Here is a 23,931-nt window from a genome sequence, read left to right on the forward strand (position 1 = left end):
ATCCAGTTGTAGACAAGACTCACAGATACTCTAGTTAGACAGCAGGATCATCACTACCGTCTATCTTCACATAGTATCACAATCATCCCATATCATGGCACCCTATTCCCTAATATGGATCAGACTAAGTGTCCACTAGTTTTCTGTTAAAAGGTAATGCATTATGTGGGTGTAACAATGTACGCTGAGAGTCAGGAAGCAAGTTCAGTGACTGAAAACATTTCATTAAAAATGGAACAAAACAAGAAACACAAACAGAGCACCGACATGGAACAGGAACAATGACGACTGGGGAAGGAAACCAAAAGGGAGTTTTTTTTAAACCTTTATTTAACTAGGCAAGTCAATTAAGAACACATTCTTATTTTCAATGACAGCCTAGGAACAGTGGGTTAATTGCCTTGTTCAGGGGTAGAACGACAGATTATTTTACCTTGTCAGCTAAGTGATTCAATCTTGCAACCTTTCGGTTACTAGTCCAACACTCTAACCACTAGGCTACCTGCCGCCAGTTAGGTAAGCCTAGTGACATATATAGGGCAGGTAATCAAGGAGGGGATGGAGTCCAGGTGAGGCGTCATTATGCACAGATGCGTGTAACGATGGTGACAGGTGTGCACCATAACGAGCAGCCTGGTGGCCTAGAGGCAGGAGAGGGAGCATACGTGACAGTAGGGTAATAGTGTTCCACTTAGGACGTGGCGCCACATTCATTCTAAGTGATGTTAACAACATGTCTCCACAGGGTGAGAGAGGTCCTACTGGTCCAGCTGGTCCCAGTGATGGTGATGATGGATTAAGAGTAAGATTGATGGATACACAACTTTTTATTTATTTATGTGTTTAACTACTGTCTGTCATAATATGAATTTTTTTGTCATGTTCATATTTGTCTTTCTTTTTATTTATTTTTATTTTTTAGGGTTTACCTGGAGCACCTGGGCCAAAGGTAATCTCTCCGGCTCTTCGTCCTTCTCCTGCTCATTCCTTCTTCTTCATCATCCTTATCACCATCATTGTCATTATAATTATCAGCAGAATTAACATTTTGTGTGCATGTGTGTGTGCAGGGTGAATCCCAAATGTTAATTGGGATTGGACAGCCAGGGAGACCTGGACCCCGAGGAAGGGACGGTGACCAGGTAACTCACAGCAACCCATAATATAGCATCACTCTATTCCTCTGTCTATCTTCTCCTCAAGCTTCAGTTCCGTCCTCCACTTCCTCTATACTTCCTATTCAACCTTTTTCTCAATCCAAAATGGACCTCTGCTTCCTGCACGTGTAGAGATCAGAGAGGTTTTGATGAGTGTATGTGTAGCAGAAACTCACTCCTCAGCCTGTGCTGAAGTGTTGCCCCTTACGGCATTGAAGAAGGTCTTAATTGGTGGCGCGTTAGGCTGAAATGCTCCAGCAGGGTGGTCACGTGTGTTTGCAAGGCAGATGTCCCGAGTTTGAGCCAGGTATGAGCCCGATCAGAGGGAAGAGGTATTCACTAAGCAAGCAATATGGTAATACGGATCACCTTGCACACTGATAGGCAAGATGACAGTTTCACTATGAAAACACTAATCAAATCCTTTCAGACATCCACTAGTGCATTATGGGTTATGGACTGGGCATTCTTCTCTTCTCCTGATCAGAAGCTAGGTTTCCATGCCAATATTCACAAAATCTGCATAAAGAAAATATGTGCATTTTCCCACCAGATGTGTGTCCACCAAACAGATTGTTTTTGCGCATAAAAATCAGTGTGTGATGACGTAGTGCACGCAAAATGTAATTTTTCGCTTATGTTTTCATGTACCGAATAAAAATCAAATGTTCAATGTGTTTCCATTGCATTTTCAACTCTATGGTTACACGTGGTCTCTATAGTTTTGTCACAAAATGTTGCGTTAAATAGAAAATGGGCCTACTCTGGTCTTGGCATGTGCGCTCTAGCCATCAGCTCGCTGATACAGTGTGGGTAGGCTGTGAGGGTAGGTTAGTCTACATGATGAGGTTATTATTATGGATAATTATTGAAAGGAGCATCAAACTCATTCCATGCACTTTCACTACCCTGTGAAGTTAATCTGTGAGAGAAAAATTACATATTTACCTGATTTGTTTAATATTAATAGTTATCAAGGAATTTGCTTAACTATAGACATTTATATTCTACCAATCCTTTTTAGCTCTCAGCAGTTGGCGTATAGTCAAGGACAATCTCGGCGACTCCGGTTGGAGATAAACTTGAGGAACAGAATAGACCTGTATTGTATCCAATCATCTTTGCTTCTGAACAACTGGGTCACACGGTATAAGACAAAGAGCCTCTGAGAAGTGACCACAGTTCTTCAGTCCATCCTGTTATTCTCATATCTTCCAAGGGCACAGCTGTGTGGAGATAGGAGGTGAACAGAGGCTGGCTTGAACATCGTTGACAATTCGATCAGCAGAAAGGAGGAACGTTATCACTTGTTTGTGCGCTGTGACCTCACACACCCGATACACATAGCCACGAAGAAGAAAACAAGCTAGCTTATGTTACACATAGCCACGAAGAAGAAAACAAGCTAGCTTATGATACACATAGCCACGAAGAAGAAAACAAGCTAGCTTATGATACACATAGCCACGAAGAAGAAAACAAGCTAGCTTATGATACACATAGCCACGAAGAAGAAAACAAGCTAGCTTATGATACACATAGCCACGAAGAAGAAAACAAGCTAGCTTATGATACACATAGCCACGAAGAAGAAAACAAGCTAGCTTATGATACACATAGCCACGAAGAAGAAAACAAGCTAGCTTATGATACACATAGCCACGAAGAAGAAAACAAGCTAGCTTATGATGCCTCGATCTGCCAGGATATAGACATTAAACCATCTGTGTGTCTTGTCTTCCAGGGATCCTATCAGAGATAGAAATTAAACCATTTGTCTGTGGTGTCTTCCAGGGATCCTATCAGAGATAGACATTAAACCATCTGTCTGTGGTGTCTTCCAGGGATCCTATCAGAGATAGACATTAAACCATCTGTCTGTGGTGTCTGTCTTATAGGGATCCTATCAGAGATAGACATTTAACCATCTGTCTGTGGTGTCTGTCTAATAAGGATCCCATCAGAGATAGACATTAAACCATCTGTCTGTGGTGTCTTCCAGGGATCCTATCAGAGATAGACATTAAACCATCTGTCTGTGGTGTCTTCCAGGGATCCTATCAGAGATAGACATTAAACCATCTGTCTGTGGTGTCTTACAGGGATCCTATCAGAGATAGACATTTAACCATCTGTCTGTGGTGTCTTACAGGGATCCTATCAGAGATATACATTAAACCATCTGTCTGTGGTGTCTTCCAGGGATCCTATCAGAGATAGACATTAAACCATCTGTCTGTGGTGTCTTACAGGGTGTCCACGGGGTAACAGGACCGACAGGACAACAAGGGGACGTTGGACCCCGTGGTGTCATTGTGAGTGAATTATTGCGCCTGGTCTCAACTGTGTTATAAATGTTTTGTGCTATATTAATGTATTGTGATGTGTGTCTTCTTCAATGACATGTTCACAGAGATGACATTGGATTGTATCTTACTGTGCAGTACTGTACTGCTCCATGTTGGTTTTGTAACAGTCAGTTCTCTGGTGTTGTTGATGTACTAGGTATAGTTATGTCTTGACCTCTTTCCCTGTTCTTACTACTCTCTATCTAGGGATTGCTAGGTCTACCCGGGGCCCCAGGGTTAAAGGTAATAGGTCACTGTGTGTGTGTGTGTGTGTGTGTGTGTGTGTGTGTGTGTGTGTGTGTGTGTGTGTGTGTGTGTGTGTGTGTGTGTGTGTGTGTGAGAGAGAATGTAGCTGCGCTGTGCTGTAACATGTTATTTGCTGTAGGGTCAAGAGGGACGCAGCTCCAGTATCCCTGGCTCTCGTGGTCCAAAGGTAAAGACACCACTTCACTGTAACTCACATTATGTTGTACCATTCATTCCACGTGTCACTCGCCTACATCCCTTATTCTTCATATTGTCTCCATAAACTGAGTCTATCAATTGGAATGCTTGAAATGCTCACTTTTAATTCTTGATTATATCTGACATTGTATATGCTAAAGCTCTTACGCTGAAGCTTATAACCCTACATATAATTTTACCTATACAGCAGCCAAAGGCCTTTTAAAATTGTGTAATTGAATGTTTTGTTTTTAGGCTATGTTTTGTAGTCGATAAGACATGACCACCACCTCTGCACTGCCACCACGTGGCCAGTCTGTGGAGCTGCACTTGAAATATGAAGTTGGGAATGCTTTTCGATGTGTGTTTTTCTTGTTTGAAATGACATGTGTAACATAATGTGAACGTGTGTCTTCATGTTTAATAATTATCTGTACTAACCCTCCTACCCTCTTGGACCAGGTTTCTCTCATTTAATGAGTCATTCTAGCATCATGATGTCATATAACTAGCATACAGGTGGATGAAATTTGAATTCTATTCCAACTACAGGAAATATGTGTGACTGGTTCCCTTTTCTCTTGAAGGGACACCAAGGGCCCCCTGGAGTCCCGGGACCCAAAGGGATCAAGCTATATGCCCACGCTCCCTCCGATTTGAAGGTATAGTCACACCAAGTCAGACCTAGGTTTAAATACTACACTGAACACAAAATAAAAATGCAACATATTTCATGAGCTGAAATAAAATATCCCAGAATTGTTCCATATGCACCAAAAATGTATTTCTCTTAACTTGTTGGGCACAAATGTGTTTACATCCCTGATAGTAGGCATAGTGTAGCATGTCGGGATAATTGTCACGCCCTGGCCATAGAGAGGCTTTTATTCTCTATTTTGTTTAGGCCACGGTGTGACTAGGGTGGGCATTCTAGTTTCTTTATTTCTATGTTTTCTATTTCTTTGTGTTTGGTGTGGTTCTCAATCAGAGGCAGCTGTCTATCGTTGTCTCTGATTGAGAACCATACTTAGGTATCCCTTTTTTCCACCTGTCTTTGTGGGAAGTTGACTTTGTTTAGGGCACATAGCCTTCAGCTTCCCGATTTGTTTTTGTAGTGTTTATTCTTTTGTTCTGCGTCATTTTTATTCAGTAAAGGAAAATGTACGCTCACCACGCTGCACCTTGGTCCTCTTCTTTTAACGGCCGTGACAATAATAAAAGGCCACTCTAAAATGTGATGTCTCAAGTTTTGAGGGAACGTGCAATTAGCAGAGCTGTTGCCTGAGAATTGAATGTCCATTTCTCTACCACAAGCCGCCTATAACGTAGTTTTAGAGAATTTTGCAGTACATCCAACCGGCCTCACAACCGTAGACCACGTGTAACCAGGGCCAGCCCAGGACCTCCACATCTGGCTTCCTCACCTGTGGGATCTTCTGAGACCAGCCACCCTGACAGCTGATGAAACTGAGGACTATTTCTGTCTGTAATAAAGCCCTTTTGTGGGAAAGAAAACTAATTCTGATTGGCTGTGCCTGGCTCCCCAGTGGGTGGACCTTTGCCTTCCCAGGCTCACCCATGGCTGTGCTCCTTCCCAGTCATGTGAAATCCATGGATTAGGGCCTAATGAATTTATTGAAATTGACTGATTTCCTTATTATAAACTGTAACTCAGTAAAATCTATGAAATTGTTGCATGTTGCGTTTATATTTGTGTTCAGTATAATTTGAAATCGTTCAAATATTTTGAGCATTTGCTTTTGCATGCCTGGAGTGTCAACTGGGTGGGGTTTGCACTTTTGGGACTTTTCTATTGGTTTCATTGCAGGCAAGCTCAATCAAGCACAACGCAAAGTTTTGCATGAGCTAGCTTTTTGGTGCCCGTAACTGATAATAATCAGATCAAGGTTAATATTATCATTACTGTGATGAATCAAGAAATACTGTGATGTGTGGAGTAATGTTACTATCTAATACTATGATGTGTGCAGTAATGTTACTATCAAATACTGTGATGTGTGCAGTAATGTTACTATCTAATACTGTGATGTGTGCAGTAATGTTACTATCTAATACTATGATGTGTGGAGTAATGTTAATATCTAATACTGTGATGTGTGCAGTAATGTTACTATCTAATACTATGATGTGTGCAGTAATGTTACTATCTAATACTGTGATGTGTGGAGTAATGTTACTATCTAATACTATGTGTGCAGTAATGTTACTATCTAATACTATGACGTGTGGAGTAATGGTACTATCTAATACTGTGACGTGTGGAGTAATGTTACTATCCACTACTATGGTGTGTGGAGTAATGTTACTATCTAATACTATGATGTGTGCAGTAATGTTACTATCTAATACTGTGATGTGTGCAGTAATGTTACTATCTAATACTGTGATGTGTGCAGTAATGTTACTATCTAATAGTGTGATGTGTGCAGTAATGTTACTATCTAATACTATGGTGTGTGGAGTAATGTTACTATCGAATACTGTGATGCGTGGAGTAATGTCACTATCTAATACTATGGTGTGTGGAGTAATGTTACTATCTAATACTGTGATGTGTGGAGTAATGTCACTATCTAATATTGTGATGTGTGCAGTAATGTTACTATCTAATACTATGATGTGTGGAGTAATGGTACTATCTAATACTATGACGTGTGGAGTAATGGTACTATCTAATACTGTGATGTGTGCAGTAATGTTACTATCTAATACTATGGTGTGTGGAGTAATGTCACTATCTAATACTGTGGTGTGTGCAGTAATGTCACTATCTAATACTATGATGTGTGGAGTAATGTTACTATCTAATACTATGTTGTGTGGAGTAATGTTACTATCTACCCTTCAGGAAATCTGTACAACCAATGTGAAAACCTTGCTGATTGGTGGGATGGTCAGCTGACCCTTGTCTTTTCTCTCTGCAGGGGGAGACAGGGGATCTGGGTGAGAAGGGCTGTAAGGGTTCACCTGTAAGTCATCTCCTTGTTTTCCAGTCCTCATACGTATCCAGCTTTTAATCACCTATGTTCTATGGATGGAATCAGGTTCCATTTTATATGACATGTTTGCATGACAGTGTCGTTTCACTATGACATTTTAGTCTACCATTTGACGCCCCTGACCTCAGGGAGGTTGCTGTCCATGGGTGTTATGTATGTGTCGTTATTAGCAAACAGCTATCGCGGTTATGACACTAGTCATCTGACATGAGTGGTCGTGAATGGACATGACACCTAATGGCAAGTGTTATAGCACATTCATGCCTATGTCATAGTGACACTGTCAAATAAAGTGTTACCTGGAATCTTGTCTTTACTTGATAGTTATCTCTATCTGTTCAATATCTCTGTCTGTTCAATATCTCTGTCTGTTCAATATCTCTGTCTGTTCAATATCTCTGTCTGTTCAATATCTCTGTCTGTTCAATATCTCTGTCTGTTCAATATCCCTGTCTGTTCAATATCTCTGTCTGTTCAATATCCCTGTCTGTTCAATATCTCTGTCTGCTCAATATCTCTGTTTGTTCAATATCTCTGTCTGCTCAATATCTCTGTCTGTTCAATATCTCTGTCTATCTATTCAATATCTCTGTCTATCTATTCAATCTCTCCGTCTGTCTGTCTATTCAATCTCTCTGTCTGTCTATTCAATCTCTCTGTCTGTCTGTTCAATATCTCTGTCTGTCTGTCTGTTCTGTCTGTCTGTCTGTGTGTCTGTTCAATCTCTGTCTATTCAATCTCTCTGTCTGTCTGTCTGTTCAATCTCGCTGTCTGTCTGTCTTTTCAATCTCGCTGTCCGTCTGTTCAATATCTCTGTCTGTCTGTTCTGTCTGTCTCTCTCTGTCTATTCAATCTCTCTGTCTGTCTGTTTAATAACTCTGTCTGTCTGTCTGTCTGTCTGTCTGTCTGTCTGTCTGTCTGTCTGTCTGTCTGTCTGTCTGTCATCAGGGTTATGCTGGCCAGGTCAACTTGAAGGAAAAAGGGGACCAGGGGGGCATTGGCACTGAGGTAAAACACTGCCACATTCAGCCATTATACTGTCTATGTGATTGTCAATTCAAGGGCATTGAGAATGTGTGATGTGATGAGTGTTATGGTTATGACGATGACAGTGATGTAAGGATTTCATGCCTCTGAGCCATGTGATAGAATTAACATGGGATTCAATGTAAAAATGTAACGGGGGTTTTGATCATTAGCTGTATGAGAGATATGCCTTCTCCACTTGGAGGACTAACTATCATCATTTCTCTTTTAGGGAAGACCAGGGAAGGATGGGCGTCAAGGGCCCGCTGGATATGAGGTAGCTGTCCTGTCAATCAGAAATCAGAAACCTTTTTGTGTTCTGTTTCTTTCTGTCTAACATTGTTGATTATGTTACTGTTTTGTAATGCATTTTGTGTGTGTGTGTGTACTGTGTTTGTTTTTGTGTTCATGCGTGGTGTGTGTGTGTGTGTGTGTGTGTGTGTGTGTGTGTGTGTGTGTGTGTGTGTGTGTGTGTGTGTGTGTGTGTGTGTGTGTGTGTGTGTGTGTGTGTGTGTGTGTGTGTGTGTGTGTGTGTGTAACTATGGTGATTATACACTCTTGCCATTTTTAGGGGAGAAAGGGGAATCCCGGTTTAGCAGGACCTGATGGAATACCTGGACCGTGGGTCAGTCATTACTACCATTCATTTCATGTTTAGAATGTGTGCGTGTGCCAATAATAGTTTTTTTTGTGTGTGTGTGTGTCTACCAGGGACAGAAGGGCGTCCAGGGTCAAGACGGAGACCCTGGGGAGGTGAGTGAGTCAAAGTCCCTGATAATGTCACTATCAACATCTGGAGCGAAGGATGAACCTACACACACATGCAAATGAAACCTTCCGTAAGGAATAAGATTAGAAGGACTAAGATTACATGAACTCCTACTCTGAGACACTTTACCAACACATGACCCTGGTCTCTCTGGTCTTCCCATAGGTGACCATGATTGGCTGTGATGTAATTGGCCCAGAAGGACAACCAGGATTTACTGGCCCCCCGGGGCCCACTGGGGTTACTGGTCCCCCAGGTACTCTACGCTCATCCAGCATACAGTACACACCCTTATTGATATTCACCCTCTCCCTATCCAATCACACCTGGAGTAGAACTGTATAATCCCGCCTCATTCACCAACATGACCAATCAGTGTGTCCGTATAGCTAATAATATCAACCTGTTTTCCAGGTGTCACTGGTTTCCAGGGGCCTCCTGGATCTCCAGGTAAGCACTGATCCACACGCAAGCACTCACACACACACACACACACACACACACACACACACACACACACACACACACACACACACACACACACACACACACACACACACACTCAGTCTCCATCATGGGCTATCTCCCCCTACACAGGTCCTAACCACAGAGGAGATCCCGACAATCTGGGAGTGAAGGGCCACAGTGGGCCTAAAGGGGATAAAGGAGACCCAGGACCCATCATCCAGGGAGAGCCAGGCAGGGAAGGCTCACAAGGAACAACTGGAGACCTTGGAGCCCCGGGACCACCTGGAGAATCAGGTTAGACTCTCTCCATAAATAAAGTAATCTCCCCAACCCTGAGCCTATTCTCTCACAGTGATTTTTATTGAGACGCACACATAACATGGCAACTTTTCCATCCCACTGGGATCCTATTTGATTAAAGATAATGTACTTATTTGTTTCTTGTTGCAGATAATCTGAAGGGCCTTATGGGACCTCCGGGGGCAAAGGGAGCCCAGGGAGAACAAGGGTACAGTGGCCAATATGGATTGAAAGGTGAGCTTTGTCTGATTCCTCTTCTGATTGGAGGGGCAGTCAGTATTGAGTATACTGATTGGCTGGGCTGTCCTAGATCTCTACTGTGTCTCTCATCGGTTGACTTCAGACACCATCAACACTGTGGTGTGTTATCGGTTGACTTCAGACACCATCAACACTGTGGTGTGTTATCGGCTGACTTCAGACACCATCAACACTGTGGTGTGTTATCGGCTGACTTCAGACACCATCAACACTGTAGTGTGTTATCGGCTGACTTCAGACACCATCAACACTGTAGTGTGTTATCGACTGACTTCAGACACCATCAACACTGTGGTGTGTTATTGGTAGAAAAATCCAAATAGTATGAATTCTCAATCTCGACGATCTTTGGGTGCTGTTATTGGAATGTTATGCTCACCTGGGATGCTCAGTTTTGCTGTCGATTGTCACTGTGTCCTTCTCTCCACTACAGGTGAGAAAGGGGAGATCTGTAGTTTGTGTACGGGAAAAGGATCTGGAGAGCCTGGACTCCCAGGTTCCCCTGGTCAGCCTGGACTCCCAGGTACCTGCAACGTAACAGAACTTTCAGCGAGAAAAGTATTGTGTAGAACAAAAATCATTGTCTGTCCTATAGAATAGGAGTGTTTCACCCTTTTTAAATAAACCCTCATCCCACAGGCTTTAGTGCAGGACCAGGACCCCAAGGAGAGCCAGGATTCAAAGGACCCCCGGGATCACCTGGACAACAGGTGACACTACCTGCCTCATACCTGTGCCATACAGATACTAAATACCGTTTTTATTTTACCTTGTGATGTCACTGTGACTGCCTGTGGTTTTGCAGTTATATTATTTCCATAGTGACACATCTTGCTTAGTAGTTTTGCCTAGATACTGTATCCATGGTGTTGCTGGTATACCTTATCCATGGTTTTATTAGGATACCATTTCCGTGGTGTTGACAGAATAGTGTATCTATGGTGTTGCTTAGATACTGTATATATGGTGTTGCTTAGATACTGTATCCATGGTGCTGCTGGTATACCTAATCCATGGTTTTATTAGGATACCATTTCTGTGGTGTTGACAGAATACTGTATCTATGGTGTTGCTGCGATACCTTATCCATGGTGTTGCTAGGCTACTGTATCTGTGGTATCTCTGGAATAACGTATCCAAGGTTGCTAAAGTACCGTATCCATGACAACCACTCATGTCTGTGTTACAGGGTCTCCATGGCCCTTCAGGTGTTCCGGGACGCCCAGGGCCAAAAGGAAATTCAGGTTCCCGCAACCACCAGGGGATAAAGGGAGAGAAAGGAGCCCCAGGACCAGCTGGCAGATCAGGGCTGGACGGCCTATACGGGGCCCCTGGCTTCCGTGGACGCAAGGGCCAACAAGGCCCTAAGGGTGATCCAGTGAGGATTTTAAATGGTTACGATTTCTATCACTAAAATCTTTCTTCTCAAATGCAAAGCAATGATATGAATGCATTGTTTGGTATTTTTTAAACTGAAGTACATTTCACATTTGGGTGAACTGTCACTTTAAGTAGTTAGGGTATGCCTTCTGATATTATGATTGGCTATGAATATTAATTTGAGGTAGTGATAATAGTTTGTTGATAGACTGAGTTTATTAGCTTTTATGAACACTTGAATGCTGAACATGTGTTAATGTGAAGCAGCAATGTTATGGGAACTAATGTTTTGTGAAAAACGAATGTTTTGCGGATGGGCTGAGTTTATTGGCTGAATGGTAATGTCAATGTGTAATGTTACGTAAGTCTGTTAAAGTAATGTTTTGTGAAGAACTGATGTTTGGATGATTGTTTGTGCCAGTACTATGGTCCACTGGGTCTGAAGGGAGATATTGGTGTCCCAGGCCCTCCCGGGCCACAGGGATCCCCAGGACCAGACGGTTCACCAGGTCCAGTAGGCATAGGACCGCTTGGCCCCTCAGGACCTAAAGGCAATAGTGGGGTACCAGGTCTACCTGGTACACCTGGTTACCAAGGTACCGTAAAGCAACACACCAATACCTGCTCCTTTTTGCTCCTTCGACTGTGTTAGACGTGTACACCCTCTGGCTGTGTGTTTCCATAAACTCAATGATAATGTCCCTATATCAGTTGATGGTCTGACTCCATTTTCTCCCCTATCCCCACCAGGTCAGAAGGGCGAGCCCTGCAGCAGTGTGGCTGACCAGGGAGTCCCAGGCCTACCGGGAAAGGCGGGGCTGCCGGGCACACGGGGCCCCCCAGGTGAGCACCCTGAGTGGGGACCGAACCACAGCATGGGTGGGAGGTGGCTGGAGGACTGGAGGTCTAGACTACATTGAGTTCAGTGGCATTTCAGTTCTAACCTGGAGTCCAAAACTGTTTCACTTCACAACAGTGGTGAAACATAGCATATTAGTTTAGAGGCTATTTCAGTTGTAACTTTATAAGCTTTTCTGCCATTCTACCTGACAAAGAACATAAACAACGCGATAGGACATTATCACAGAGTTGAGTTTGTCCACACAGGTCCTCGTGGTGGTGCTGGTAACCCGGGGGAGAAAGGGGACCGTGGTGTATTCTCCACCCTTGGAAGACGAGGACCCACTGGACAGAAAGGTGAGTCATGACGGCAAACCTTTTTGAATAGTTATTTGTGACATGTCGCTCCCTTTGAATATCTGAATAACAGGAATGACACCGTAATGTGAACAAGAAAACCTTGACTGAAGGTTTTGTCTGAGTCGTTATCTCAAGTGACGATTCATTTAGTCATAGCCGCCAGAAGTAGTTTGGTTATTATTATTATTATTATTTGTTTTATCGGTCTGCTAATACAGGACTAGTAAACGCCCAGTGCACTACTTTTGTGCAACAACAACAACAGAATGTACATATTTTGCAGCACCTCAGCACCCCTACTTCCTGTGCCCGTGTCTATTGTGTGACTGTATGACAGACATTAGATAATATATCATATTTAGCAGACGCTGTTATACAAAGCAACTTACATCAGTGAATGTAAAGATTTTCGAATGGTTGGCCCCAGCGGGATTCTAACCCACAACCCTGGCGTTGCTATAGCACCATGTTCTTACCAACCAAGCCACATAGGAACACCAATGGAGATGTGTTAGTGTACATATTATATACACTGAGTGTACAAAACTCTTTCCGTGATACAGACTGACCAGGTGAATCCAGGTGAAAGCTATTATCCGTTATTAATGTCACCTGTTAAATCAACTTCAATTAGTGTAGATGAAGGGGAGGAGACAGGTTAAAGAAGGAGTTTTAAGCTTTGAGACAATTGAGACATGGATTGTGTATGTGTGCCATTCAGAGGGTGAATGGGCAAGACAAAAGATTGAAATGCCTTTGAGCGGGATATGGTGGTAGGTTCCAGGTGCACCAGTTTGTGTCAAGAACTGCAACGCTGCCAGGGTTTTCACGCTCAACAGTTTCCTGTGTGTATCAAGAACGGTCCACCACCCAAAGGGCATCCAGCCAACTTGACACAACTGTGGGAAGCATTGGAGTCAATGTGCCAGAATCCTTGTGGAACGCTTTCGACACCTTGTAGAGTCCATGCCCCAACGAATTGAGGCTGTTCTGAGGGCAAAAGGGGGGGTTGCAACTCAATATTAGGAAGGTGTTCCTAATGTTTTGTACACTCAGTGTATACTCGTGTGTTAGCACCAATTTGTGGGACTTGTGATGCTGTCTGTCTCCTAGGTGACAAAGGGCAGCCGGGACGCCCAAGTACCTCTGGAAGTGGCTGTCCTGGACGACCCGGCGTAATGGGATTCCCTGGGGCTCAAGGGCCAAAGGTCATTACTGAATACTGACCCTGTCATGTCTGTCTATCTGTCTAATCAATTTTTTTTAAATGACTGTAAGATTTACACTCACAAACGTTCTAGAGGAATAGAGACATTTCAAATGTCATGTTATGGCTATATACAGTGTTGTAACGATGTACAAAAAAGTACAAAAGGGAAAATAAATATTGGTTGTATTTACAACAGTGTTTGTTCTTCACTTGTTGTCCTTTTCTTGCCCTTTTTCATCAAATCTTGAAGCTGTGATTGCATAATGTGGTATTTCACCCAATAGATATGGGAGTTTATTAAAATTGATTTGTTTTCTAATTCTTTGTGGGTCTGTGTAATCTGAGGGAAATATGTGTCTCTAATATGGTCATACATTTGACAGGAGATTAGGAAGTGCAGCTCAGTTTCCACCTCATTTTGTGGGCAGTGTGCACATAGCCTGTCTTCTCTTGAGAGCCAGGTCTGCCTACGGTGGCCTTTCTCTAAAGCAAGGCTATGTTCACTGAGTCTGTAAATAGTCAAAGCTTTCCTTAAATTTGGGTCAGTCACAGTGGTCAGGTATTCTGCCACTGTGTACTCTCTGTTTAGGGCCAAATAGCATTCTAGTTTGCTCAGTTCTTTTGTTAATTCTTTCCAAGGTGTCAAGTAATGATCTTTTTGTTTTCTCATGATTTGGTTAGGTGTAATTGTGTTGCTGTCCTGGGGCTCTGATTGTGTTTGTGAACAGAGCCCCAGGACCAGCTCCGTAGGTGTTGGCTTCGTTATGAAAGGTTTGGGAATCGCTTCCTTTTAGGTGGTTGTAGAATTTAACGTCTCTTTTCTGGATTTTGATAATTAGCGGGTATCGGCTTAATTCTGCTCTGCATGCATTATTTTGTGTCTTACGTTGTACACTGAGCATATTTTTCCAGAATTCTGCATGCAGAGTCTGAATTTGGTGTTTCTCTCATTTTGTGAATTCTTGGTTGGTGAATGTACCCCAGACCTCACAACCATAAAGGGCAATGGGTTCTATAACCAATTCAAGTATTTTTAGCCAGATCCTAATTGGTATGTTGAATTTTATATTCCTTTTAATGGAGTAGAATGCCCTTCTTGCCTTGTCTCTCAGATCATTCACAGCTTTGTGGAAGTTACCTTTGGTGTCGCTGATGTTTAGCCCGAGGTACGTATAGTTTTTGTTGTTGCTCGGGGCAACGGTGTCTAGATGGAATTTGTAGTTCTGTATTTTTTGGAACACCATTGTTTTTGTGACTGAGATTTACTGTCAGGGCCCAGGTCTGTCAGGGCCCAGGTCTGTCAGGGCCCAGGTCTGTCAGGGTCCAGGTCTGGCAGGGTCCAGGTCTGGCAGGGCCCAGGTCTGGCAGGGCCCAGGTCTGGCAGGGCCCAGGTCTGGCAGAATCTGTGCAGAATATCTAGGTGCTGCTGTAGGCCCTCCTTGGTTGGGGACAGAAGCACCAGATCATCAGCAAACAGTAGACATTTGACTTCAGATTCTAGTAGGGTGAGGCCGGGTGCTGCAGACTGTCCTAGTGCCCTCGCCAATTCTTTGATATATATGTTGAAGTGGGTGGGGCTCAAGCTGCATCCCTGTCTCATCCCACAGTCCTGTGGAAAGTAATATGTGTTTTTTTCTTTTAGACAATTTTGACAATTTTTGTGTGCCTGTATTTTATAATGTTGTATGTTTTCCCCCAACACCGCTTTCCATCAATTTGTATAGCCGACCCTTATGCCAAATTGAGTTTGTTTAGTGTGTTCCACAGGAGGTTGGTGGCACCTTAATTGGGGAGGACAGTCTTTTGGTAATGGCTGGAGCGGAATAGTGGAATGAACACATGGTTTGATGCCATTCCATTTGCTCCGTTCCAGACATTATTATGAGCCGTCCTCCCCTCAGCAGCCTCCACTGGTGTGTTCCAATTTTCCCAGAAGTGGTTAGATTCTATGGATTCTTCAGTTAAATTGAGCTGATTTCTGATGTGCGGTTCCTTCTTTTTCCGTAGTGTATTTCTGTATTGTTTTAGTGATTCACCATAGTGAAGGCTCACGTTTTCTGGGTCTCTATGTTTTTGGTTGAATAGGTTTCTCAATTTCTTTCTTAGGTTTTGCATTCTTCATCAAACCATTTGTCATTGTTGTTCATTCTGCTTGACATTTTTAGATTTGATAGGGAAGCTTAGAGGTTAAATATACTGTTTAGGTTTTCTACTGCCAAGTTTACACCTTTACTATTACAGTGAAACATTTTGTCCAGGAAGTTGTCTAGAAGGGATTAAATATGTTGTCGCCTAATTGTTTTACTGGTAAGTTTCTACACTACTTTCCTTCCATCTATAGCATTTCTTAATATTATGCAATTCCGTTGGCTTTGATGCCTCATAATTTAGTATTGCCCTGTTCAAGTAGACTGTGATTTTGCTGTGATCTGTCAGAGATGTCAGTGGGCTGACTGTGAACACTCTGAGAGACTCTGGGTTGAGGTCAGTGATAAAGTAATCTACAGTACTAATGCCAAGGGATGAGCTGTAGGTGTACATACCGTAAGAGTCCCCTCGAAACATGCCATTAACTATGTACAGACCCAGCGTGTGACAGAGCTGCAGGAGTTGTGACCCGGAAAGAAACCTACCAAAAAACACCTGTCTGTCTGCCTGCCTGCCTGCCTGCCTGCCTGCCTGCCTGCCTGCCTGCCTGCCTGCCGGCCTGTCTGCCTGCCTGCCTGTTTGCCGGCCTGTCTGTCAGTCAGTCGATCTGTGTCTGTCGTCATGTCTGTCTGCCTGCCTGTGCCTGTCTGTCTGTCTGTGCCTGTCTGTCAGTCAGTCAGTATGTCGATCTGAGTCTGTCAGTCTGTCTGTCGGTGCCTGTCTGTCTGCCTGCCTGTCATGTCTGTCTGTTGTCATGTCTGTCTGTCGTCATGTCTGTCTGTCGTCATGTCTACCAGTCAGTCTGTCGATCTGTCTGTCTGTCTGACTGTCTGTTCTTCCACCAGTCCTTTAATTTATACTTCCTTCCATCCATCCATCCCTCCATTCATGAATCAATCTACCCTTCATCTACCCATCCATCGACCCTTCCATTAGTCTTTCCATCTACCTATCTAACCATCATTCATCCTTCCATCCACTCTCAGGGTGATGCTGGGTTTGAGATCCTAGGTCCAGCCGGCCTTAAAGGTTTCCCAGGTGGTGTTGGGGCCCAGGGCCCTCCTGGAGATCCAGGAGTACTGGGCCGACCAGGGAGTCCGGGACCACCCGGCCTCAATGGGTCCTCAGGCCCCAAAGGTACTTACTGTACACACAGGTAGACCCAGACACAGCACAAGTAGACCCAGACACAGCACAGGTAGACCCAGACACAGCACAGGTAGACACAGCACAGGTAGACCCAGACACAGCACAGGTAGACACAGCACAGGTAGACCCAGACACAGCACAGGTAGACACAGCACAGGTAGACCCAGACACAGCACAAGTAGACACAGCACAGGTAGACCCAGACACAGCACAAGTAGACCCAGACACAGCACAGGTAGACACAGCACAGGTAGACCCAGACACAGCACAGGTAGACCCAGACACAGCACAGGTAGACCCAGACACAGCACAGGTAGACAGCACAGGTAGACCCAGACACAACACGGACATGGGACACACACACGGACACACACACAAATTCACCATCACAACATATCCATCACACACTCCATCTTTCACTTTTTCTGCGCATTCATGCACAGTTATATTGAGGCATATACACTCATATACGTAAAATTCACACCTATGTATTTAAACACTGGTACACATACTCCCAGGTACTTAGATTGTCATTAAAACAGAAAGCCCATAAGGTCACCTTTAAGAATAGCTAAAAAGCTAATGAGCATGTCTCAGCTTAAAATGAAATGGCCTTATGGCCTTATGCCTGATATGTTTGTAGGAAGTAAAGGTGTAGATGGTTCCCAAGGACCTCCTGGTTACGCAAGTACTTGCTGTACTGAAGGCCCAACCGGACCACCAGGGCTGTCAGGCAGACCTGGACCCCCAGGTGAGCTGGTGAAGCCTGAATGTTCCTAATGTCCCTAACATACAACTAGTTGTCTTCCTAATGTCCCTAACATACAACTGGTTGTCTTCCTAATGTCCCTAATATACAACTGGTTGTCTTCCTAATGTCCCTAATATACAACTGGTTGTCTTCCTAATGTCTCTAATATACAACTGGTTGTCTTCCTAATGTCCCTAATATACAACTGGTTGTCTTCCTAATGTCTCTAACATACAACTGGTTGTCTTCCTAATGTCCCTAACATACAACTGGTTGGCTTCCTAATGTCCCTAACATACAACTGGTTGGCTTCCTAATGTCTTTAACATACAACTGGTTGTCTTCCTAATGTCCCTAATATACAACTGGTTGTCTTCCTAATGTCTCTAATATACAACTGGTTGTCTTCCTAATGTCCCTAACATTCAACTGGTTGTCTTCGAGACAACATAATAATTTTCTCTTTCTCTCTTCGTTCATTCCTACCATTCTCCATTCTCATTCCTTCTCTTCCTCTCTCTCCCTCTCTCGTCCTCTCCCTCTCTCTATTCCTCTCCCTCTCTCATCCTCTCCCTCTCTCTATTCCTCTCCCTCTCTCTTTCTCTCCCTTTCTCTTTTTCACCCTCTTTTCCTCTCCCTCTCTTTCTCTCTCTCTCTCTCTTTCTCTCCCTCTCTCTTCCTCTCCTTCTCTCTTTCCCTCTCTTCCTCTCCCCGTCTCTCTCCCCCTCTCCCTTTCCCTCTCTTCCTCTCCCCCTCGCTCTCTCCCTCTCTCTCCCCCACTCTCTCTTCCTCTCCCTCTCTCTCTTCCTCTCCCTCTCTCTCTTTCTATCCCTCTCTCTTGCTCCCCCTCTCTTTATCTTCCTCTCCCTCTCTCTTTCTTTCCCTCTCTCCCTCTCTCTCTCCCTCTCTTCGTCTCTCTCTCTCTTTCTCTCTCTCTTCCTCTCCCTCTCTCTCTACCTCTCTCTTCCTCTCTCTCCCTCTCTCTTCATCTCCCTCTCTCTCTTCCTCTCCCATCTCTTTTTCTCCCTCTCTTCCTTTCCCTCTGTTCACTATTTACATATTTTCCTTGCTTTCTTTTGCTCTGATCCACTACTCTATGACTTTTCCCTCTTACCCAGGTGTTAATGGAGAGATGGGTTCGCGTGGGGACCCTGGCGCCCCGGGGTTTGGAAGTTCAGGTCCGGCTGGTGACCCTGGGCCCCCTGGGGCCTCCGGACCCGGAGTGCAGGGCCTGACTGGACAGATGGGAGGCAGAGGGAGAGACGGGTTACCAGGTGTAGCAGGTACAGTAACAGCACTGACACATTCAACACCAGGTACAGTAACATCACTGACACATTCAACACCAGGTACAGTAACATCACTGACACACTCAACACCAGGTACAGTAACAGCACTGACACACTCAACACCAGGTACAGTAACATCACTGACACATTCAACACCAGGTACAGTAACAGCACTGACACACTCAACACCAGGTACAGTAACAGCACTGACACATTCCACACCAGGTACAGTAACAGCACTGACACACTAAACACATTGGTAACACTTCAAGTGGACAGATGTAATAGATGTAATAGATGATATAAGCATGGTTGATCACTTACAGTATACTGTCTTATTATAAGGCTTAGCCAAGTTACACTGGTCTCAGATGAAGGTATGTTCTTGTCTATGCCTGTTTGTTTTATAAGTCTGATTCACCGCCGTAGCCCTAGTAGGAATTGCCTCAAGGGGATAAATTAAGTTTGATTGCATTGAATGTGGAAAGATATTGAGTGCTCCAGTATCATTACCATGAGTTTGTCAGGGATTTGGTTAATGTCTTTTTTACTTTAATATGTTACCTCCTACAGTAGTATATGTTACCTACTACAGTAGTTGATGTAGTATATGTTACCTCCTACAATAGTATATGTAGTATATGTCACCTACTACAGTAGTTGATGTAGTATATGTTACATATTACAGTAGTATATGTAGTATATGTTACATATTACAGTAGTATATGTAGTATATGTTACCTCCTACTGTAGTATATGTTACCTCCTACAGTAGTTGATGTAGTATATGTTACCTACTACAGTAGTATATGTAGTATATGTTACCTACTACAGTAGTTGATGTAGTATATGTTACCTCCTACAGTAGTATATGTAGTATATGTTACCTCCTACAGTAGTATATGTTACCTCCTACAGTAGTTGATGTAGTATATGTTACCTCCTACAGTAGTTGATGTAGTATATGTTACCTCCTACAGTAGTATATGTTACCTCCTACAGTAGTTGATGTAGTATATGTTACCTACTACAGTAGTTGATGTAGTATATGTTACCTACTACAGTAGTTGATGTAGTATATGTTACCTACTACAGTAGTTGATGTAGTATATGTTACCTACTACAGTAGTTGATGTTGTATATGTTACCTACTACAGTAGTTGATGTAGTATATGTTACCTACTACAGTAGTTGATGTTGTATATGTTACCTACTACAGTAGTTGATGTAGTATATGTTACCTACTACAATAGTTGATGTAGTATATGTTACCTACTACAGTAGTTGATGTTGTATATGTTACCTACTACAGTAGTTGATGTAGTATATGTTACCTACTACAGTAGTTGATGTAGTATATGTTACCTACTACAGTAGTTGATGTTGTATATGTTACCTACTACAGGTCCTAGAGGTGACCCTGGGCAGGAAGGAAGACCTGGACCGGGCCCTGACGGCCCACCTGGAGCTGAAGGACCACCCGGTCCCAAAGGTCAGAGGTCACACACATGTACAGACACACACACATGGGCGTGCATACACACACACACACACACACACACACACACACACACACACACACACACACACACACATACAGACGTGCAAGAACACTCACACGTACAAATAAACTGTCAGATTTACACAATGATGATGAAGGTGTGAATTATGACAATAGATTAAATGATATTTTGGGGGGGATGTGGTTCTGGGCAGGGTCGGTTGGCCCTGATGGGGAGAAAGGTCACAGTGGTGTACCAGGCTGTGTGGGGGGCGACGGGCCCCCAGGCCCTTGTGGACCATCATCCAATACAGTCATACACGGGCCCCCAGGGGACCCTGGGAAACGTGGTGAGCGCCATAGAGATGAGCGAACAATTCAATCAAACATGCAGTGCGGTATTTATGCAGAAGATAATTTCCCCCCCCCAATGCCATGGTCAGTTCCATTTGAATCTCAGACTATGTGTTGTAAGAGAATTGCTATTAGAAATATTGTGATTGATATGGTCATTTAACACATTAACATGTTGTTTGTCTCTTATGCAATAGGTCTGCCTGGTTTCCATGGTGCTCAAGGACATCCTGGATATCCTGGACCCAAAGGCATTGATGGGAGGGACGGTGAACCAGGAAATGGGCCGAGAGGTCTGTGTGTATTATAAACTAGAAAAGGAAACGTCATGCTTCGTGGTAGTGACTGCTGGAGTGATAGTAGTTGTGGTAACGCATTTAAAAAACGTTTAAAAAAAAACCTGTGCAAGTCAATATCCCCGATATCAGCCTGGCCGATACTAGATATCGGCGGCAGGTAACCTAGTGGTTAGAGCGTTGAACTAGTAACCGAAAAGTTGCAAGATCGAATCCCCGAGCTAACAAGGTGAAAATCTGTCGTTCTGCCCCTTAACAAGGCAGTTAACCCACTGTTCCTAGGCCGTCATTGAAAATAAGAATTTGTTCTTAACTGACTTGCCTGGTTAAATAAAGGTTAAATAAATAAATATCACCATTTCTAGTCATATCCAAATCAGCTTAAAGAAACTTTATTCAGCTGCACAATCAATTTCACATACTTAAGGATGATTTTTGACCTGAAATGCAAACCATGCTAATATTGGGGATGTTGTCATGGTATCGCTATCCCGGGCAATCCCATCTACTCGTAAGTCACATCACTACATAAACAATCTCATCTACTCGTAAGTCGCAGCACTACATATACAAAGGATGGTGTTAATTGTCCAGGACCTGATTTGCAAATGTCAGAGAACAACAGAGTTCATATTGTGATATTGAACCCGATTTATTAAAGTAGAATGAAGACGGACAAGGGAACAATCAACTACATAAACCCTATGGTCAGTCTGTCCCTGGCACGATAACAATCAAGGACAAGTGGGAGTGGTAATTGTCCGGAACCTGATTTGCAGAAGTCAGAACCAATTACAAGAGTTCACAAAGAGTTCAGCTATATAGAAAAAAAGCAAGGTTGTTTCACGTTCTTCATAGTTCCTTATAGTTCCTCAGAGTTCCTCATCGTTCTTCATAGTTCCTTATAGTTAATCATAGTTCCTCATAGTTCCTTATAGTTCCTCAGAGTTCCTCATCGTTCTTCATAGTTCCTTATAGTTTCTCATAGTGCCTCATAGTGCCTCATAGTTCCTCATAGTTCCTGAGAGTTCCTCATCGTTCTTCATAGTTTCTCATAGTTTCTCATAGTTCCTCATAGTTCCTGATAGATCCTCATAGTTCCTCGTAGTTCCTCATAGTTCCTGATAGATCCTCATAGTTCCTCATAGTTCCTTATAGTTCCTCATAGTTCCTGATAGATCCTCATAGTTCCTCGTAGTTCCTCATAGTTCTTCATAGTTCCTTATAGTTCCTCATAGTTCCTTATAGTTCCTCATAGTTCCTTATAGTTCCTCATAGTTCCTTATAGTTCCTCATAGTTCCTTGCGGCCTCCTAAATAGACTGAGACTGACTACCTCAAGACTGTGTCGTTAACTTTTGTCTTTTGCTCACCATAAGACAGTTACAGTATATACAATCGGATATATACACATTCTTTACCATGTATCATAATTTCCTCCAGGTAAGCATGCCTGTGTATTATGAATGGGGTAAGCATGCCTGTGTATTATGAATGGGGTAAGCATGCCTGTGTATTATGAATGGGGTAAGCATGCCTGTGTATTATGGATGAGGTAAGCATGCCTGTGTATTATGAATGGGGTAAGCATGCCTGTGTATTATGAATGGGGTAAGCATGCCTGTGTATTATGAATGGGGTAAGCATGCCTGTGTATTATGAATGGGGTAAGCATGCCTGTGTATTATGAATGGGGTAAGCATGTCTGTGTATTATGAATGGGGTAAGCATGTCTGTGTATTATGAATGGGGTAAGCATGTCTGTGTATTATGAATGGGGTAAGCATATACAAATACTAAAAGCATTTAATCAGACAACTAAAAGATGTGCAACATGAAAATATTTTCTCACTTACTAGCCCCAGAGATAAGCTATCCAATGTCAAACCAACTTTTCCATGGTTGCACACTGGCCGTCTGAAGCTAATTGGCGAAATAAGTTGGCTAGTACTAGCTAGCCTAGGTGACTTCAAGACACAAGACCTGTTTCAAGTTGTCTAGAAGGGTGAGTGACTGTAACTGTGTACTGTTTTGGCAGAATTCTGATACACATAATGACGCTGGATTCAAAATGTAGAGTTTTTCAATTTAAATTATTATACAAAATTCTTGTAACCAATAGAATGCTATATACCGTGGGGCAAAAAAGTATTTAGTCAGCCACCAATTGTGCAAGTTCTCCCACTTAAAAGATGAGAGAGGCCTGTAATTTTCATCATAGGTACACTTCAACTATGACAGACAAAATGAGGAAAAAAAATCCAGAAAATCACATTGTAGGATTTTTAATGAATTTATTTGCAAATTATGGTGGAAAATAAGTATTTGGTCAATAACAAAAGTTTATCTCAATACTTTGTTATACACCCCTTGTTGGCAATGACAGAGGTCAAACATTTTCTGTAAGTCTTCACAAGGTTTTCACACACTGTTGCTGGTATTTTGGCCCATCTCCTCTAGAGCAGTGATGTTTTGGGGCTGTTGCTGGGCAACACGGACTTTCAACTCCCTCCAAATATTTTCTATGGGGTTGAGATCTGGAGACTGGCTAGGCCACTCCAGGACCTTGAAATGCTTCTTACGAAGCCACTCCTTCGTTGCCCGGGTGGTGTGTTTGGGATCATTGTCATGCTGAAAGACCCAGGCATTCATCTTCAATGCCCTTGCTGATGGAATGTTTTCACTCAAAATCTCATGATACATGGCCACATTCATTCTTTCCTTTACACGGATCAGTCATCCTGGTCTATTTGCTGAAAAACAGCCCCAAAGCATGATGTTTCCACCCCCATGCTTCACAGTAGGTATGGTGTTCTTTGGATGCAACTCAGCATTCTTTGTCCTCCAAATATGACGAGTTG

General features: G+C 43.1%; 1 protein-coding gene across 6 annotated transcripts in view; it reads left to right on the top strand.

Moving 5' to 3' along the window:
• LOC129823709 (collagen alpha-5(IV) chain-like) overlaps positions 1-23,931 on the top strand; it is a 61,607-nt gene that overhangs the window by 22,012 nt on the left and 15,664 nt on the right. For 4 of the 6 annotated variants that reach the window (XM_055882640.1, XM_055882641.1, XM_055882643.1 and 1 more), the window contains 29 exons: positions 746-802; positions 923-949; positions 1,071-1,142; positions 3,410-3,472; positions 3,713-3,748; positions 3,891-3,938; positions 4,537-4,611; positions 6,895-6,939; positions 7,918-7,977; positions 8,228-8,272; positions 8,567-8,620; positions 8,707-8,748; positions 8,930-9,020; positions 9,179-9,214; positions 9,362-9,526; positions 9,683-9,766; positions 10,227-10,316; positions 10,433-10,503; positions 10,983-11,171; positions 11,595-11,769; positions 11,924-12,016; positions 12,281-12,370; positions 13,487-13,581; positions 16,718-16,868; positions 17,524-17,631; positions 18,750-18,914; positions 20,326-20,412; positions 20,637-20,771; positions 20,973-21,068. In XM_055882640.1, the coding sequence (XP_055738615.1) occupies positions 746-802; positions 923-949; positions 1,071-1,142; positions 3,410-3,472; positions 3,713-3,748; positions 3,891-3,938; positions 4,537-4,611; positions 6,895-6,939; positions 7,918-7,977; positions 8,228-8,272; positions 8,567-8,620; positions 8,707-8,748; positions 8,930-9,020; positions 9,179-9,214; positions 9,362-9,526; positions 9,683-9,766; positions 10,227-10,316; positions 10,433-10,503; positions 10,983-11,171; positions 11,595-11,769; positions 11,924-12,016; positions 12,281-12,370; positions 13,487-13,581; positions 16,718-16,868; positions 17,524-17,631; positions 18,750-18,914; positions 20,326-20,412; positions 20,637-20,771; positions 20,973-21,068 (2,545 nt within the window). The remainder of the gene's footprint in view (positions 1-745; positions 803-922; positions 950-1,070; positions 1,143-3,409; positions 3,473-3,712; positions 3,749-3,890; positions 3,939-4,536; positions 4,612-6,894; positions 6,940-7,917; positions 7,978-8,227; positions 8,273-8,566; positions 8,621-8,706; positions 8,749-8,929; positions 9,021-9,178; positions 9,215-9,361; positions 9,527-9,682; positions 9,767-10,226; positions 10,317-10,432; positions 10,504-10,982; positions 11,172-11,594; positions 11,770-11,923; positions 12,017-12,280; positions 12,371-13,486; positions 13,582-16,717; positions 16,869-17,523; positions 17,632-18,749; positions 18,915-20,325; positions 20,413-20,636; positions 20,772-20,972; positions 21,069-23,931) is intronic. The other 2 variants (XM_055882644.1, XM_055882642.1) reach the window with 2 other exon arrangements.

The sequence above is a fragment of the Salvelinus fontinalis genome, chromosome 26, assembly GCF_029448725.1.
Source record: "Salvelinus fontinalis isolate EN_2023a chromosome 26, ASM2944872v1, whole genome shotgun sequence".
Taxonomy (NCBI): domain Eukaryota; kingdom Metazoa; phylum Chordata; class Actinopteri; order Salmoniformes; family Salmonidae; genus Salvelinus; species Salvelinus fontinalis.